Genomic DNA, 19,218 nt, shown 5'->3' on the forward strand with positions numbered 1-19,218 from the left:
TAAATTCTTTTGAACATATATTTTCCTCTTCTACTGGTTCCTCAACTTCCTCCTCCTTTTTGTTCATTCTCCCAAGAGAGAAAATTTCTCCATCATGGCACTATGGCCTTCCCCTCTCCCCCAACCCCCAACGCTAACCACATGCTCTAAAGAAGTTTACCAACAACATAAAAATTGCATTTCTGGTTAAATATCAGAAATTTCTACTCACGATTTAGTATGTTGTTGAAAACACAAGCAATCATCATTCATCTTCTAAAATAAGATTAATAAATGAGAAGTTCCCAACCATGTTTTCCAAGAATGACCTGTTTTTAAAATGTTAAATTCACAGTCAGCATGTGAGGGCTCCTAGACTTGCTTTTCCTTTTCTCTTATCTGAGGTTATGGACCTCAGGAGAGCAGGGGAGGGTTACAAGGTCAAAGTCTTTTCCTCCTTGGAACTTGCTGCGTGCTGGGAGAGGGCTGCCTGGAAAATAGATGCTTTAGAGAAGAGGTTGGGGGTCACAATTTTAATTCTTTTAAGGAACAGCTGGTTTGAGTTTCTTTCCACTTCTATCTCCTCCTCCCTTCCTCACAAATCCGTGGAGAGAGAAGAGTTTGTTCAGAAGGAACCGGCAACATAAAAATATACCTTCTATTATTGTAGTGCTTTCCAAGTGTCATCTTCGTTATGAAGTTGAATCTAAGAGCTAGAGAGATGGGCTAGATTTTATAAAATTAACTCTATCTGAAACATGACCATATCTTCAGCCAAAAAGAACCTTTTAAAAAACAGGATGTGTGCCTGGAAATTTCTTTTAATAATATTTTTCAACTAAAACTTTAATGGAAATAAGTACAATAAAGGCCTCTAGGGTATTTGGAGCCTGACTGCAAAGAGAGGAACATGACTGAAAGATGAAAGCAGCCAAGTGGGGGTGTTAAGTTTCTGGACTAGAGTCCTTGTCTACCTCCAGGTTAATATGCCTTCTTCATTCATTCAACCAATGTTTATTGAGTGCCTGCTCTTCCCACAATTCGTCTGGGGATACGGTGGTTAAGATATATGGGTGCTCTGATATATCTGCAAACAGGTGCAGAAACGTTAACTGGGTCCAATAGAGCTTTAGTCCGTAAGTATGGCTTCCTATTCTAAGTAGTTTACACAGTTTGGGATTTAAAAATGAGATCTGTTCAAAATAACATGCCATAATAAACTCATAAATCCAACGAATATGTAATAATAGTAAAACAGCTAAAAATAACACTAAAAATGTAAAAAAAAAAAAAAAAAAAAAAAAAAAGAAAAACCTAAACAGTAAAAAAGCACATGGTTTGATTATTTTTATTTAGGTTTTGAAGTCTCCCATGGTTTTTATCGTGCCCATGTGTACGTACACACACACACACACACACACACACACACAGAGCGAGAGAAAGAGAATAAAATTCACTTCTCTCAAATAAATGGAAACCAGTAACAGATTTTTTGTCTGAGCTCCTCAGCACACTGGCCTCGGGCTGTGTTGGTGTGTGGCTCAACAGCAATCAGAGGTCATAATTTCATTGGCAGTTAGCATCAGGTTTAATTTTTCTAGCATGTTACATTTACCAAAATGTCTGGTTTCAGTTATGCTTAGGCACTGACTGAATCAGCTCTGAGCAGCATGATGGTTTAAGGTACCTGAGGTTTATGGAACACATATGCTAATTGTTTTCAATCACTTTCCTTTCTAAACACAAAAATGTGTTTTCTGAAGCTGAATAACAGTAGTCCTTAACGACATTGCTTCTTTCTTATAGGAGAGGACCCTAAGTAGGTAAAAATGTCAATTTTACAAGACTGCCACCTACTGATTGAGATAGTTGAAAAACACTCCAATTAAGGTGCTTTAAAAAATGTGGTTTTTCCAAAACAAAACAAAAAAAATTAGGAGCTCTTAAAAAATTGACATGTATCATTTTAATCACATTTTAGGAATGTGACCAAGTCCATATAGATGATGTTTCTTCAGATGATAATGGACAGGACCTAAGGTGAGCACCCTTGAATGTGAAGTGACCATCTCCCTTTTATAGTTTAATTACTTACCTAATTAAGATGAACTTTCTGTTTGGTTAACTTTGGGCTTTTCTTGCATCTAAATAGCACGTATAACTTTGGAACAGATGGCTTTCCTGCTGCAGCAACCAGTGCTAATTTATGTTTGGCAACTGGTGTACGGGGCGGTGTGGACTGGATGAGAAAGTTGGCCTTCCGCTACAGACGGGTAAAAGAGATCTACAACACCTACAAAAATAATGTTGGAGGCAAGTGATTACCACCAGTATCTCAGCGGGTTAAGATAGTCTAAATACAATTCCAAAAGTACACTTTTGTGTCACACTGCTTTGAATACAATAGGTTTTTTAGGGCAGTTTCATCTCACTGGCCATTATTCTGCTGTGATTTAGTGACAGAAATATTGGACAGGAGCCAGCTGCCCTGGCTATTCTAATCTAGTCCTGTTTCTGTTACTTTGTGATGTGACCTAGGGCAAGTTTCTTGACCTCTCCGACATTCAGCTGTCCTTTCACGGAAGGATTAGCATCCTTCGAAGAATTAGCAACCTCTGCCCAAATCACAAGATAGGTTGTAAATCTCCTTCTACCGGGTAAATACTTGGATTAGTTTGAATCTTTTGGCTTTGGTCCATAATGGCTTCAGCATGAAAATGGAATACAGTGACTTAATAATAAAAAGTTTAGGGATGAGGTTGGTTTCCTATATGGCTATAGGCAGATGCTGAAATGATGCTGTCCAGGAAGCCTGTGCCTTTCTTTGGATAAAGGCCTTTCTAGATCAGTCCCTCCCCAGAGGTGGCAAAATGACCACCAGTAGATCCAGCTTTATACTCTACCAGTAGTTTGGCACCTCCATGAGGGGAGGGAATCTATTATTTCCTAATAGATTCAGCAAAAGTTCCAAGACTGACTTCCACTGGCCAGGCGAATGCTGTATGCCTACCCTGGGAGCCAGAAGGTGGAGTCACCTCTGCCCAAACTACAGTTAGAGGAGTGCGGGAGAGTAGGTTCCCCAAAAAGAAGAGATGACTTCTATAACCAAACCAAATAAATACTTGTCAAATGAATGATACTATGTGAAAGATACTTTATACTATAAAGCTTGAGGCTAGTATTCACAGTACTCTTTAAATGTTAATTATTTGTAAAGTCAAAGAAATATGTTGGTAAGGAAGTAGTTCATCATGTGCTTTTAAATCCTCAGGTCTGCTTGGTCCAGCTAAGAGGGAAGCCTGGCTGCAGTTGAGGGCCGAAATTGAAGCCCTGACCGACTCCTGGTTGACACTGGCCCTGAAAGCACTCTCGCTCATTCACTCCCGGTGAGGCTCTCTGCAGGGCCTTTGCCAGGAAATGGGCAATGCTCATGCTTGTTCATTTTGGAGATTTATTTTTCAACAGTCTTTTTTTTCTTTCTGTTCTCACAGGACAAACTGTGTGAATATTTTAGTAACAACTACTCAGCTCATCCCAGCACTGGCGAAAGTCCTGCTATATGGATTAGGAATTGTATTTCCTATAGAAAATATTTACAGTGCAACTAAAATAGGTGAGCTTTTTTTTTTTTTTTTTTTTTTTCCTTTTTAATAATCGGCTCTTTTCCTTCAGGGTAATGAAAGGCAATAAATGAAACTTTTTTTCCAGAATGCTACATAGGTCAAAAAAAAATGCAAGAATAATTTAACCAATTTGCAAAACTGGATTTAGACATGAGAGAAACATAAAGCATAATACATGTAGCTGAAGTCACAAAATTTTCCTTGACTGGCTAATGTTAAGACAAGGTCATTTTACGTAGAGTAACAGCATTGATTCTGGATTATTATCATATTTGTATCCTTCTAGGCAACATTAACAAAAATATCTGATTTTCTAAGCTAAAACAAACAGCAAGATAAAATTATACAAAGTAGAAATGAAACAACTCTAATAACAGATTTCTTTATTACTAGAAATATTTTTGTTTTTAATTCAATATGTATAATCAATTGAGTTTCCATTTTTGTTGGGGAGATTTAAAAGCTTCTTGCATGAAAGAAATATATTTGGGAGGAAAAGACTTATGAAATTTAGTTAGAATATAAATCAAGGCAGAATCAACATAGGGATAAAAAAAGACATGGTTCTTGTTCTCAAGGGAAGCAGACAGTTACATAATGACAATCCAATATGATACAAGAGAATGCAAAGGAGCATTTTTTCGTTATCTACTAGATGCCCTGAACTGTACTAAGCATTTTACATTTAAAGTCAATTTTTATAATCTTTCCATTTTTCAAATGAGGAAACTAAAGCTCAGAGACTTAAGTAAATTGTTGTAGTCAGTAGCTCACAAACCCAAGCCTCAAGCCTCATGTTTCTCTGATTCCAAGGTCTAGACTCCTTGCTGTATCTTACAGGGTCCTACTGCTGCTAAGTGCTTAAATGTGCACATGGCTGAGGAAGCATTCACTCCCACTCAGGAAGAGGCAGAGTGTCTATGAAAGCTAAAGGGAAGAAATGACGTTTGAGCTGGGTATAGAAGAGCAAGTAAGAGTTCAACAGGTAGATGGGCTAGTGAGAACAATGCAAATGGACAGAGAAATTAAAATGTGTTCCCTGCTGAGGGACTTGTGAGTGGCCCTGGGTAGCTAGTGTGCAGTGCTCATTAGAAGCCAAAGCTGAAAAGGTATACTTGAGTCTAGGCATGAATGGCCTTGTATATCACCATGAATGACCTTGTATATCACCCTAAGGAGATGAATGTTATTTTAGTCCAGGGGAAGGAGTATGAGCATTCTAGCAGGTGGCAAGAAGGCTGTCTTTGGCTGCTCAACTCCATATAATAAAAAGGGGCAAAAATGGAATCCCTGTAGGTCTAACTTCCATTTGCCCGCACTTTTACACTTCCTGTGCTTCTCCTTCAAAGCATTTACTAAATGATTACTAAAAAACTACTTTTATAATTATTTGTTCATAGTATGACTTCCCCATCATACTGTAATAATCTTGAGGACTGGGTTTGTCTCTCTTGCTCATCATAATAGCTGTAACACCCAGCACACAGTAGGTACTCAATAAATGTAGAGATGAATTTGTTGAATGAATGGCTGCATGAATGGCCATTTATTTTGAAGAAGGCTGACACAAGATTTCTTGTAGGCACCCGGGTCAACAGTGGCACAATTAACTGATGGGGAAATCAGGTTTGATTTTTATCCGTGTTGAGTTGGAAGAGACCCGATGGGGTCTTCAGTCAATGGCAGGAAGACACACTCAGCAGGGTGCTGATGGGATTCATCCAGGCTAACCTTTCAAGTTAGAAATACATATCTGGAGTTTGAGAACAACTGATGCTTCCCAAGAAGGACCAAGAACAAATTGTTGGAAAATACCTATCAAAAAGCAAGAAATATATCAAATAGAATAAAATTCCTAGTAGCCTATTATAACCAGAACTTTTATGTGCTTTCATGTTCCATAAAAATAGCAAACAGTTTAAGTCACATGTTAATTCTATTTTCATCTATATCAATTAAGAGGAATTATATTGTGTCGTAAACAGGGATTGTAGAAAAGGTTTATCAGCACATGAAAGTTGGAACAAATGCCAAAGCAGCCCATAGTACTGAAGCGGGTAGCCTAGCTTCTCAGAAAGTAGGAATAGTGTATTACATAGCATGTGCATTGAAGTTTAATCCCAAATAATTTGAAAATGATAATATAATAGGAAATTACAATCCAGTATGCATTTTTTTAATGGGCATTTTGTTTAAAATATTAAGCTTTAATTTTTTTCAATACAGAATAAAAAATATGTGGTGATAGAAGTAGGATTTCACCATCAAATAAGATATATGTGGGGATGAATGCAGAAAACCCAGCAATTTTTTTTTCTTTTGACATGGAGTCTTATTCTGTCACCTAGGCTGGAGTGCAGTGGCACAATCTCAGCCTGTTTTGCAACCTCTGCCTCCTGGGTTCAAGTGATTCTCCTGCCTCAGCCTCCCCGAGTAGCTGGGATTACAGGCACACACCACTACGTCCAGCTAATTTTTGTATTTTTAGTAGAAACGGGGTTTCTCCATGTTAGCCAGGCTGGTCTCAAACTCCTGACCTCAGGTGATCTGCCTTGGCCTTCCAAAGTGCTGGGATTACAGGTGTGAGCTACTGTGCCTGGCCCCAGTAATTTTTATTGCAGGCAAAATGCTAAAGTCATAGGAGGAGATGACTGGTATCTCAGTTGGCAGAGCCATGATGACCTTTCAGACAAAATTGACTCATCAAAATGAATACTTCATATAAAACTAATAGTTAACTTCTAAAATCTAAGCTTCATTTTCTTAACCTCTATTGTGAAAAATTTCTACATGACCCCAAATTGACAATGAACCCAATAGAAGATCGTATATAGGCAAGGATATTTTTGTCTACCACAACTTCACCTTTAAATTACATTGAATTTACCTTCCTTTTTCCACAAGAGGGAAGCTTGCAAAAACACATAAGCATTTCCCTGTAAGGAGAGGAAAAAGTTTCATGACATCGAAGTTTTTGGTCATATATTTTTGCAGTGAAAACTGTGCTTTGTATTTGTTTCTTAAAGTGATTTAATATTTCACAGTTTAGTGGACAACTAAAGAGGCATTTAAATTGCATCCTTTGAATAAGGCTAGCTCTATTTCATTGTGTCAGATGCAAACTAGAGATTTTAGTGCAAAATACAAATATAAAGCAGACATTTGTTTAAGCAAACAAGCAATTTGTTCATGTGTATATCTGATCCTTATTTGAAAGAGGTGCAGGCTTTGCTCAGCCATTCACATTTGAAAACTATAAACTGTCCCATTGTCCATTAAAATGACCCTATTGGCAGTCCAAGACTTGGAACACCAGTTTCTTCTCTGAGAAGAAACAATGCTTGCATTAACCGCAGGGATGTGCTGACAGTGTAGCCGCCACAGGAGCCCAAACTAAGTCATGACATGGGAAAGATAATAGACAGATAAGGGTATTCTATTACCTTTATTCCAGTTTTCCTCCAGGAAAGTGCTTCATTGAACATTAGATGCCTGGGTAAGGCAGGTACCATCTTGCTGTACTACCCCAAATTATCTGACATTTATTTCAGAAGGAGTTTTACAAGACTACATCAGGCTTTTAGGGTCTTTAATTCAACCTGCAAATGAAGGAATATGCTAATTCCAATGTTTGTGTTTTCCTGCTAGAACAAAAACAAGTCCAGTTATTTTTTATCATTCTCACTAGTCTTTGGATCAGATATTTTCAGAGTTTGATATAGAAAAAAAAATTTTTTTAATCAAGTTAAAATATGTTGCCAGAATTGCCGATGCTGGAGTTCAGCTTATATATGGGGGAAAAAGAAGTCCCACGGCAAAACAGTACTTTCCCCACCACCCCAACTGCAATGCTGTGATTGACTAGATCCCATTTTTTAATAAAAGAGTCCTTGGGAAGAGAGTATTTAACTATCAGTTTTCAAAGGACAGGACGCCACACTGTTAATTAATTTACTTTGTAATTCATTGTGCTGTGGCACATACAACCAAAGTGGCATAAAAAGCACTCCTCCTAGAGGCACAAGTGGGACAGTCGAATCAGAGCATGAAGAAAGCATTTTATACAGAAACTTCAAGCACTATCACATTAGGTTACCCAAACTTCACATTTTCTATGACTTATTTTTGTTCACTAGGAAAAGAAAGCTGTTTCGAGAGGATAATTCAAAGGTTTGGAAGAAAAGTGGTGTATGTTGTTATAGGAGATGGTGTAGAAGAAGAACAAGGAGCAAAAAAGGTGAGCATTCCTAGATGGGGCATCTTGTCTCATCTGTTTTTTCAGTCCTCAGGATTCTCATAACTGGATTATTTAAACAGGTTCCATTTCTGTGAAACATACAATGAATATGTGCAGTACTCTAAGCACTGAACAGGGTAAAGTAGAATTCAATAAATATGGAGTGATCCTTTTGAACAGTAGTGTGCACAAACTCAAGAGCCACTAGTAGTGTTCATAGAAGGTAGACTTTGGGAGCAGAACTGAAGTGTTGTTAGTGGTGTAGCTGTCATCCAGAGCAGAGATAACACACGTGCCAGCAGGACCTTCTCTGTACCCATGGCAGACATGCCAGGTGGTTCAAACCTTGTTACCTGAGCCTGGACGCAGCCTAAGAACCTTGCAAACATCCTTCAGAAAGCCTCTACCAGTTGGTCAAAGCTGAGTTGGAAGATAAAACTATCTGCTGCCCCAGAGGACTCGATGTCTTCTTTATATCATGAGGTCCTACCTGTCTCTCTCCGGGCAGGGGGAAGGGAGTGGACCCAAGTATAAATCTCTTGACTCCCACTTTTCCCATTGCACTTCATTACATTCTTCTGAATTTCTGCAGGTGAAATTCTATCATTTCTCTGAGCAAAAGCTTTCTCGTTGTGCCTCTCATTGCATTTTTAAAAGCCAAGGGCCACCTTCCTTAGCCTGACACTGAGGGTCTCCACAGTCTGGTTACAGCCTGCCTTTCTGATCTGTCTCCCTCCCGTACCTTACACTGTAGTCATGTCAGTCCACTCAGCTTTCCTCGACCATGCCACATAGCTTTTCCTTCCTGTTGTCTCTCCTTGGAATCTTTTCCTAATGCCCTTCTGTCATTGTCTTATTCATTTGCAAAATTCAATTCATGTACTACCTTTTCTATTCTGTTTTTAAGAAATCAATTATAGTCATGCTCCCTTAGATTTTAACTGAAGGATCTACAGTGGTAGATAGCTTGGATTCTTCAGCCAGACAGCATGAGTTTGAATTATGACCCTGCCATTTACCCTTCCTGTGACTCTGAACAAGTTCTTATCCATTTCCCTTTTTTTGGTCTATAAATGGGATAGTAATAGCACTTAGCTCATTGGGCTATTTTGAGGATTAGATTTAGTTAAGATATATAACTCCATTAATATAGATATGTATAAAGTACACAACAAATGGTAGCTATTGTTATTGTTTATGTGCCTGTTTCAGCAAAAAAAAAAATGTGAGCTTTGCAGATTCAGGGATCTTATTTTGCTTGGTTTGTTGAGACAGTCTTCAAATTTTTTTGTAACTCCCTAAATCTTGTCATAGTTGTACTCTGTAAATGTTTCTTGAATTGAAGAACAATTAAATATTTTATGGGATTAACCAACAGCATAATTTTCCATTCCCTTCCTTACACACTCACTCATAGGAATCCATGTATATTTCCATAAATGATATAGTATTTCAGCCCTTTGGAATATTTCAGCATATACCAGAAATAGCATATAAGGTCACCAGATTACAGATGCAGCACTGAGCCTAAGTATGATACATGGCCAACCTTCCTACAGGCTCTGAAGATGGCCTAGTTTACCTTCAGTGCCTCTGAGTGCCACCAAATGCATAATCACCGACCCTAATTTTATAACTAGATAATTTCATAAATACCCATAGATAAAGAATGTATCTCAGTCACAAACTTGTGTGAATCTGGTTGGTGCTGGTGGAAATCCACACATGACTTCAGGTCTCCTCATGCTCAATGTGAAGCAGCATTTGCCATTTAAGCCATAGTTCTAATCTTCCCACTTCACCGATGACCAACACTAGCATCATTGGGTGCCTCTGTTACCCCTCTGGGCTGTCTTTATAAAATAAAACCTTTCCCAGACTAAGTCAGAATCCCCAAAACACAATCCTGGAGAGTTAAAGAGAATGTTTTCCAAGATCCAGAATCAAATCTTCTTTCTAGGAAGGCCTCTGGAATTCCCAAGCCATTCCTATTCAGGACCCTCCTAGTGGCCAGCAGGGCAGGGATGGAACACGTTTGCACCTCTGACCAGTATGGCCCTAGGCCAAGGTGTGAATCCATCTCCAGGCTGGTCCTTCTCCCTCTGGTATCCACCAGAAAGTTTAATATCAAAAATTGCCAAAATGTGGCTTTCTTGCTTGTGGTAGGCAGAGAGGGATGCCTATGAAATTGATTACTTAAAATGCAAGGAACACAAGTGAAATCCTTTGGATCTTATCAAGGTTTCTGTGGGTGAGTCCCTTCCTAAACCTTTCTGATACTTAAATTCTTAGAAGTTTGACATCAGTGAACACAGCATGGCAAAAACAAAGGAATTCTTGGTTTGGTGTTAGAATTGAAAGTATTAATAGGACTAGAGTATTTGCTGTCTTTGAAGAGCAGTTAAGATTGTTTTTCCTTTTTTTTTTTTAATTATACTTTAAGTTCTTGGGTACATGTGCACAATGTACAGGTTTGATACATAGGTACATATGTGCCATGTTGGTTTGCTGCACCCATTAACTCATTACATTAGGCACATGCTGACACTTCCTGGTAGATTCTAATCCTGGCAGCTTTGACAAACGGGTGCTCAATACATTTTGTTGGTAGAGCGGACATGAAAATTTTATGTATTTCTGATGTAACGAAACATTTTAGTTAAAAGATTTCAGTTAATTTTTATACTGGAAATAGGCTGAGGTTCGTTTTTGGTTGCTTTTTTTGTTGTTGTTGTTGTTGTTTTGTTTTGTTTTGAGAAAGTCACCCTCTGTCACCCAGGCTGGAATGCAATGGCGCAATCTCGGCTCACTGCAACCTCCACCTCCTAGGTTCAAGTGATTCTCCTGCCTCAGTCTCCTGCGTAGCTAGGATTACAGGCATGTGCCATGATTCCTGGCTAATTTTTGTATTTTTAGTAGAGACAGGGTTTCACTCCCGACCTTAAGTGATCCACCTTCCTCTGCCTCCCAAAGTGCTAGGATTACAGGCATGAGCCACTGTGCCCGGTCAGTTTTAGTTAATTTTTAATTTTACTGGAAACAGAGTGAGGTTTATCATTTAATTTTTAAATCTATAGACAGTTCCTAAATGTTTGCCTCACTGACTCATAGTCTTTAGAGGGTTTCCAATTACTTCCATGTATATTATAAAGTTTTAATACTAATTTAATACACATTGAATGTTGGTGATGGCAGTAGGAACAACCCAATAAAACAAAATTCAAACGCTGGTACAATTCATTTACAACAGTACCAAAGAATAGATTATAAGGTGTACAGAAGTATTCTATTACAATTATTTGGAAAATCCTTCTTTGTACAAAAGTATTCTATTACAATTATTTGGAAAATCCTTCTCTTTTTTTTTTTTTTTTTTTACCTTCTTTCCTAGATCACTCTGATAATAAACTCTGATATTTGTGTTTTCTCAACAACCAATCAATAATTACAGAATAAAATTAAACATAGAATGCTTTAAAAAAGACTGTTTCTACTGTTTATCTTTGGACATGTCTTTTTTTTTAATATAGGGAACACACAAAAAAGAAATTAGGCAGCCACCTGCAGAAAACATACTGTGAATTTTTTGACCAAATGAGTCCTCCTCGCTTTCCATTTTTATTTCATGGATGACTATATGTGATAAGAGCCCAAAAATATCTGCTGTAAACCACTCTTTGTACCTTGAGAACTGCCTGTGTGAATGTGTAAAATGGACTAATTTTTCACAATATCTAAATTTCTGATAATCTTGTAAAAGATTCAGACATCATCAATTTACAACTTAGAGTGAGATGTTGAACATTACTTGCTTATTTTCTAACTTTATTGAAGGAGACAGGTTAACTAGTATATAAATAGTCGTCCTTGTGTATGAGTTAAGAGACAAGGATCTAATCATTTGCAAAAGATAATGAGTATCTTTAAAGTGGAGTGCTACACAGAAGGAGAGAATACTTAATATTTAACCTACAGGAAATAATTTAAGAGGAGAAGCTCTCTACAGTTCAACAATATCTCATTTTTAAAACTACATACAAAAACTCAAGCTAAAGAAACTAAGAGATGGCTTTCTATGCTGTAGGATTAATAATGGTAGTAAGTAACAAAAATTGCTACCAGGCCAGGCTCACACATGTAATCCCAGCACTTTGCGAGGCCAGGGTGGGTGGATCACTTCAGCTCAGGAGTTTGAGACCAGCTGGGGCAACGTGGCAAAACCCTGTCTTTACAAAAGATATAAAAATTACCCGAGCATGGTGGTGGGTGCCTGTAGTCCCAGCTACTCAGGAGGCTGAGGTGGGAGAATCACTCGAGCCCGGGAGGTCAAGATTGCAGTTAGCCGAACTCATGCCACTGCACTCCAGCTGGGATGACAGAATGAGATCCTGTCCCAAAGAAAAAAAATGCTACCAATTATAAAGCCCTTATTTTATCCCAGTCCCTCTTTTAGGCCTTCCCATCCATTTTTCTCATTAAATCCTCATAATCCTATGAAGGAATCCTTAGACCTATTTTACAGATGAGAAAACTGAGGCACTGTAAGAGTGAATAATTCAGCCAAAATCACACAGCTAGAAAGTAGCTAAATTAGGATTTGAACTCAGTTATTTCCTCTGACTGTGAGATTTCGCAAAAAGTTTCTGCAGTCTGAGAGTGGTGGCTCACACTTGTAATCCCAGCACTTTGGGAGGCTGAGACAGGTGGCTCACTTGAGCCCGGGAGTTCGAGACCAGCCTGGGCAACATGGTGAAACCTATCTCTACAAAAAGTACAAAAATTAGCCCAGCATAGTGGTGCTGCCTGTAGCCCCAGCTACTCGAGAGGCTGAGGTGTGAGGATCACCTGAGCCTCGGATGTCAAAGCTACAGTGAGCTGTGATGGCACCACTGCACTCCAGCCTGGGCGACAGATTGAGACCCTGTTTAAAAACAAAAGTTTCTTCAGACTATAAACTACATTTATATATCATAAATATGACTTGACTTACAAAAAAAGAATTTACATAGTTTTTCAAAAAGTTAGAGTAAAATGCAATTCTTCTTTTTTTTGGGGGAGTTAGATATAACTATATAAGTGTCTTCTTTCCCCTAATTTTACATTCATGATTAAATTTTTTAAAACACGTAATTCTGATATGTGCTTTAGCTCCTGAGCAATTTAGTTTATTAAACAAAATTAATAGCAAACCAATGAAGTTCTGCACATTTGAGCACTAAAATGTTTTGCCAAATCAAAACATTTCACATTGCTTCAAAATTGATTTTAACTATGTAGCTTGTCTCTCTTAGTTTCCTGTGTCCTTCAAAATCTAATACAACATGCTCTTCTTTTCCCTGTAGAGATCTGTCATCTCCTTAAATAATGTTCTTTTACTAGAGATTGTTACTTTGTTTAAAGCACAGAAACAAAACCCAGTAAGTAAATCTGCCAGTTGCCTATTTGGTTAATGGTCAGTTGAAATCTATTCTGTCATCCTTATTCTCTTTGCCAGTGTAGTCCAAGGGCTTTCATCAGTAATTTAATCTAACTCTATAATTTGTATCATAAAAAGTACCTCCTTCAAAGAGAAGAAGTTAGAAATACCTTTGTTTCGTAAAAGAACAACCTCATTTTAAAAGGATCTCTTGCAAGAGTTTGTGTGAGTGCCTCTTTGTTCTTAGAAAGATTGTGGGAAGTCTCTACCTATGGAAGTCTTCCTTTGACGTATGCCTTTTGTTGTCAAAATCTACCAGCTGTTCTTTTTTACCGTAAATTATTTGTTTCCCTAATGCAGCATGGCTTGAGAGAAAATGATTAGACCTAGGTATGATTGTTTTAAAACAATGTAGGAAATAGTCTCCTGTACATTGACATCTAGTTTTCACTTCTAGATTAGTAAAAGTGGCCTTGCTAATAAATTAACTATTTTCAGATAACTATTTAAAACAAATATCTTGTTAATGGCGAAGGGAGAAAAAAAATGGCAAGCATCCATTATTCTGCACAATGACAAAGGCTTCATTAAATATGTTCATTTTATATGTGCATTCTAAAACTTGCTGAAATCCAAGATGAAGCTGAGAACCTGATTAATAGAACCCAATTTCAAGCTTATTTAGGAGAAAAATACAAGCCACTTTTATAAAATAACATTTGTAAAGCAATTTTTTGTTTTTAGTTTAAGTGGGTCATCAAGGTTATAAACACCAAGTGCAGTGAATGTTATTTTTGTAAAGTCATAAATTCATTTATAGTTAATCACTTACTATATGCCAGGCTTTGAATTGGATTTCATCTTCGTCCTTAAAGAGCATACTTACATCTAGAGGGGAAGGAGATATATAAATAAAAGAGCAATAGTTGTACAATAAGTTTCATAATAAGTTCTCCCTTGATATCTTTATTTACAATTTGAAAAGTATTTTTACCTCCATCTGCAAAACTTTCTAAATACGACATGTGCATATGAAAGCACAAATAAGTATTTTTTTTACAGAAATGAGAAGTACATACTTTTTTGCATACCTGCTTTTTCACTTAATCCATCCTGGCAGTTATTCTGTATCAGTACATGAAGCTTTGCATCTCTAATGCTTTTAAGTGACTGCATCGGTATTCCATTATGTGGATGTGCTATTTAACCAGTCCCCTGGGGTGAGCATTTAGGTGGTTTCCAGTATTTACTATTCCAAACAGTTCTACAGTTCATGCATGTGCAAGTGCATCTGTAGGATAAATTCCTAAAACTGTAATACTTAAGTCAGAGGGTATATGCTTTAAAAACTTTGAAACATTGTAATTAACACATTTTTAATAATTCAGGAAAATTCTATTTACATATGTGTATCCACATTCCCAGCTTTTTATATGGTTGATGTTATATGTAGTCTAAAGGTATAAATGCTAAATATCAGATGAGGAAGGATGGAGGAAGGAGATTTTTGAAGTTGCTCCAGTAGGCAAGAAGAACAGGAAGGATGTGTCATTGTTTTCCCATCAGGCAAAATTTTGGTTCTGGAGACACAAAAGCATGTGCTAATTTTAGGCCCTGATACCTACTTCTCTCAATATATGCCTAATCTTGATAAACGAATCATATGCATGTTGCAGTTCCAGCTGTCATATCTGTTAAGATTTGTGGGTAGCTCTGTTTTTAGTCCCAGGGCTTCAGCAACCTGAGAGAATATCTCCGTGTAAGTATCCCATGTTCTGCCCATCTGAATGTCTGAATACAAGCAAATGAATTCAGCTATCCCAAACCAGTTGGCCCACTCAGACATGATTTGGGGTTAATTCCCACCCACCACCGAGTCACATGAACTCTCTCTTCACAATATGTCTTGCATCTATTACACCCACTCCATTTCTACTGTAATTCTACCTAGTTTCTCTGCTACCAGCCAGAAACATCTTTAGTCCATCCTTCCCCAACTGCTGCCCTAAATTGCTTAAAATACCCCCACCTTTTTGTGTCTCTTGGCCCTGAGGAAGTGTTAGCCTCTCGCCTCTTCCATTTACAAGATAAAAGTCTAAACTCCTTAGTTAAATATTCCAAGTGCTGCTACCTTGACTAACTCCTTAACATCTCTATGATTTTACACACCAGTCCAGCCCTATCCCCCACAGGCCAATTACTCCTCCTAACTGGGAACCCTATCCACTTCCCCTCCACCTCTCCAGCTTTGCCCATTCTTCAAATTCAGCTCAAGCTCAGCTTATCCTTACCTTAGCCCAGGTCACAACTGAGTTCTCTTCTGTCTGAATTTATCTTTTTAATTCTTAATCCCTCATTGCCTTATATTGTAATAAAATTGTTTCATCAGATATAGCTTGCCTGCTGGTCAGCTCTTGGCATTGGGGATATATGTCTTGTGTGTATGACATATCTACTGTAGCTACATTGCTATCCATGTAAAAGACTTTGTTTTGATAATAAAGTCACAGACTTTCTTTGACCTAGAAGCAACCCTGAGTCATTTTCCCTAAACCCTCATGTTATAAAGAAACTAGGGGTTCAGGCAGACTGTGCCATAATTGAAGGTCACAGAGCTAATGTCAAAGTTGAGAATATAACCCGGGCCTCCTCATTCTAGCATGTATTTTTCTTTTCCTCTTTTGCCACCATTTCTCTCTGATTTCACAGAAGAAATGTTTTTTTCTAGTGGCTAAACATTGATGCAAAAGAAAAAAAAGTTTACTTTGTATCCAGTTGTCCTGAGAAGCTTTTTATAAATGCATAAAATCTTCACATTGGTACATACTTAGGGAAAATATTACCATTGTGCAGTATTAGTTCTGATTGTTAACAGGAGTTTGACACCTCCTCTCCTCTAGACTCAGTCTTCTTATAGTCATTCACTTAATATAAAATGTGCATGTCTTAAGGAAGACCACTATTTTTGTGAGAATGAAACTGCTAACTACAGCCGACATCACTACCCTGCACGCCATGAAAGAGTGCAGAGGATAGAGTTGCTATCCTTGTGGGTGGAGTGTCCCCAGAGTCTACCAGTTTTCTTTCATGTACGCCTAAGATTTGCAAAGTTTTCATTGTAGAACCTTTGGCACTTCTGCCCACATAAATGGCCCATCCCCACTGCATTGTGATGAGTTGTCTGTAAGGAAGTTTCATCCTTTGACCTCATTTCAGGGTGCTGCTTGACCAGATGGTTCTTACTAATACTCTCTACAGGAAGACTAAAGCCATTCGTATTTTAGTGCCAGTAAACAAGCCAACTAGGGTTGTTTGTGGATTATCTCACCTTTCCAGATAGTGTTGAGTATGGTTTAAAAGAAAAACATAAGCGTTCTCTAGCTGGCATCAACCCACACACATGTACAGATGAGACACACAGCCATTGAACCAGTCCTTTGTTTACTATGAAATTAAATGCCCACTTTATACTTTATGTACCAAAGAATTAGCTGGATTTTTTTTCAGTTCTTTTTTCGATTTCTCTGAGAGTCATGGCATTCTTCAGTGCAGGATTCTGATTGCACCGATAGTTTTTAGATTTGCATTGTTAATGGTTGTAACTTGTCTGTGGGGAGCATATGGAACCTCAGACAATTGACGTGCAAAATAATTTGACTGAACCTGCTCTGAAAAAAGGTATTGCACTTCGCACAAGTATTTTTATATGTTTTCATGAAGATGGTTGTCCTAAAAGTTTCTAGATGATTATCTGAAGAGCTTTCAGCATCCTTTGTTACATCCTGAGATAATAGTACTTAAGATCATAGGAATACTATCTAATCCCTTTATCTGTTGACAAGAAACTTTGAGGAAGGGCAATAATGATTGGCAAATCTAGTAAGAAAAACAATTAGAAATAAAGAGGATATAAAAATAAATACCAAGTAGGTGGTTAAATAGCAACACTGCGCAGTTGAATACCTGAAAACTTTTAAAATACTTTTAAAATGTGTCTAAAATGAATTTAAGATTAAGTAGTAAAATGAGTAGGATGCTGAATGGTACATACTTGATAAACACACAAATTCAACTATGTTTGAGTATGTACATATATGAACATATAAAGAAATGTTTATAGTGGTGAGCTTTGTGTAGTAGGATAAGAAATGATTTGTTTTTCTTTATAGGGTTCTATATTTTACAACATGAGTTTCTGTTCTAATGAAGAGGAAAGCTATAACTGATCAAACGTTTTTCTAACCCAGGCCTATGAATCATAATCACTCTTTTCCAGGGTCTCTTATCCCACAGAGAATGGATGGGGATGGGGATGGGGAGGGGGAGGGGGAGGGGGAGAGAGAGAGGGAGAGAGAGATTGAACCTGTGCTATGGTGCTGATAATTTACACAGCTGAATAGAAAGCCCACAGGGAACAGGTAGGAGGCATTATAGCATATGAGCTTCAGAGTCACACCTGGTATGGATCTTGGCTTCACTCCTTACCAGCCATTTATTTAAACCTCTCTGTTCCATCACTAAGCCTCAAGTTCCTTTTTTTTTTTTTTTTTTTTTTTAACTAGTACAATAGTAATAATAGTACCTCTGTCTGTCTGAGGTGCGTAGCATAGTGCCTAACACAATATGCAATAAATCATAACTATTGAGATTTATTACAAATAAACTCCTTAGCAGGGCTTACTAGGCCCTGCATCAGTTGGCTCCTGCAGCCACTCATGTCACCAGCCAAGTCTTTCTCTCATACGTATCTAGTATGCCAACAATAAATTTCTCCATTATTTTCTGTCCCCCAATGCACATAACCATCAGAGTGTTTTTCTGAATGTTAATCCTTCATACCTAGCTCAACTATCACCTCCTTTCAGATATTTTCCCAGTTCATTAGGCAAAGGTAATTGCCCACCTCCTACAAGCCATAAATGAACACTGATGATTATTGTGCATTTTTGCTACTCAAAATAGGGGAGGGAGCGACACATGCATCTCTGCATCTTCTACACCTGGCACACTGTGCTCTGTATGAATGAATGCACAATGCTAGGTCTTACAGTGTGAAGTTGCCAAGTAGAGCATCCTTCTAGAAATCTACAAAGAAATATTTAGTACTCATTTCTGGGCTGTTCTGTTATCACTCAATAACAAATACATATACAGATACACCAAAATAGTGTTGAGTCCAGAAAGGTCTACATAGTGGAATGTGGTATGTGATTTCAACAGATAATCTGAGGCAAATACATTGTTAATAAGTAATAGTTTGCATCCCAGTATGTAGCAGCTATGTGATCTATATATCAAAATAGTCAGTGGCTTTCACTGTTACCTACACATTAAAACAAAACAAAACAAAACAAAAAAACCTCATTTCTGTTTGCTTCTATGCCAAATTCTCCTATTAGTCTGAAATTTTTCCAAGTTTCTCAGAACTATAATTGCAAATTATACTCCAGACTCCACATTATTTTCTTTTGCTTAAGAATCCTATTCTATAAGGTAAACAGAATTTTGTCCTCTGGAGGGTGACGATTATCTTTCCCTTAAAAAGGTTTTGCTGATGTATTAGTACTTACTATAGTGCTTTGGAGACATAAAAGTTCCTCACATTTTCACCCTTCATGGATGATGTAACTTCTGATTTCTTCTCCTTTTCCTTGTCCTTGGTTTATTCACGTGCATCACAAACATTCCCACTACTTAAACTAGAGTTTTAGATTGAGGTTTAAACAACAACTACAAAAACCTAAAACAAAAAAAACAACAAAAAAAAATTTAGATGTTCATTTAAAATGTTTTCCGTATGGTAAAGCCATTTTAAGGTCAATATGAAGAATAACTGAAGGAAATAAATGGAAAAGTTGCTTCGTATGTGAGCCACAATTAAGTTAGAAAAAATGTAAACTACTACTAAGGAAAACTGCTTAAAGCTTGTACTCATAAAGTACAAGCTTTTTAAACTTCCAGCA

At 37.6% G+C, this 19,218-nt stretch overlaps 1 protein-coding gene across 12 annotated transcripts in view; it reads left to right on the top strand.

Annotated features, from left to right (window-relative positions):
- EYA1 (EYA transcriptional coactivator and phosphatase 1) overlaps nt 1-19,218 on the top strand; it is a 338,095-nt gene that overhangs the window by 316,235 nt on the left and 2,642 nt on the right. For all 12 annotated transcript variants that reach the window (XM_050801903.1, XM_050801902.1, XM_050801900.1 and 9 more), the window contains 5 exons: nt 1,961-2,019; nt 2,132-2,292; nt 3,251-3,365; nt 3,471-3,592; nt 7,739-7,839. In XM_050801903.1, coding sequence (XP_050657860.1) covers nt 1,961-2,019; nt 2,132-2,292; nt 3,251-3,365; nt 3,471-3,592; nt 7,739-7,839 — 558 coding nt within the window. The remainder of the gene's footprint in view (nt 1-1,960; nt 2,020-2,131; nt 2,293-3,250; nt 3,366-3,470; nt 3,593-7,738; nt 7,840-19,218) is intronic.

The sequence above is a fragment of the Macaca thibetana genome, chromosome 8 (genome assembly GCF_024542745.1).
Source record: "Macaca thibetana thibetana isolate TM-01 chromosome 8, ASM2454274v1, whole genome shotgun sequence".
In the NCBI taxonomy this organism is placed as follows: domain Eukaryota; kingdom Metazoa; phylum Chordata; class Mammalia; order Primates; family Cercopithecidae; genus Macaca; species Macaca thibetana.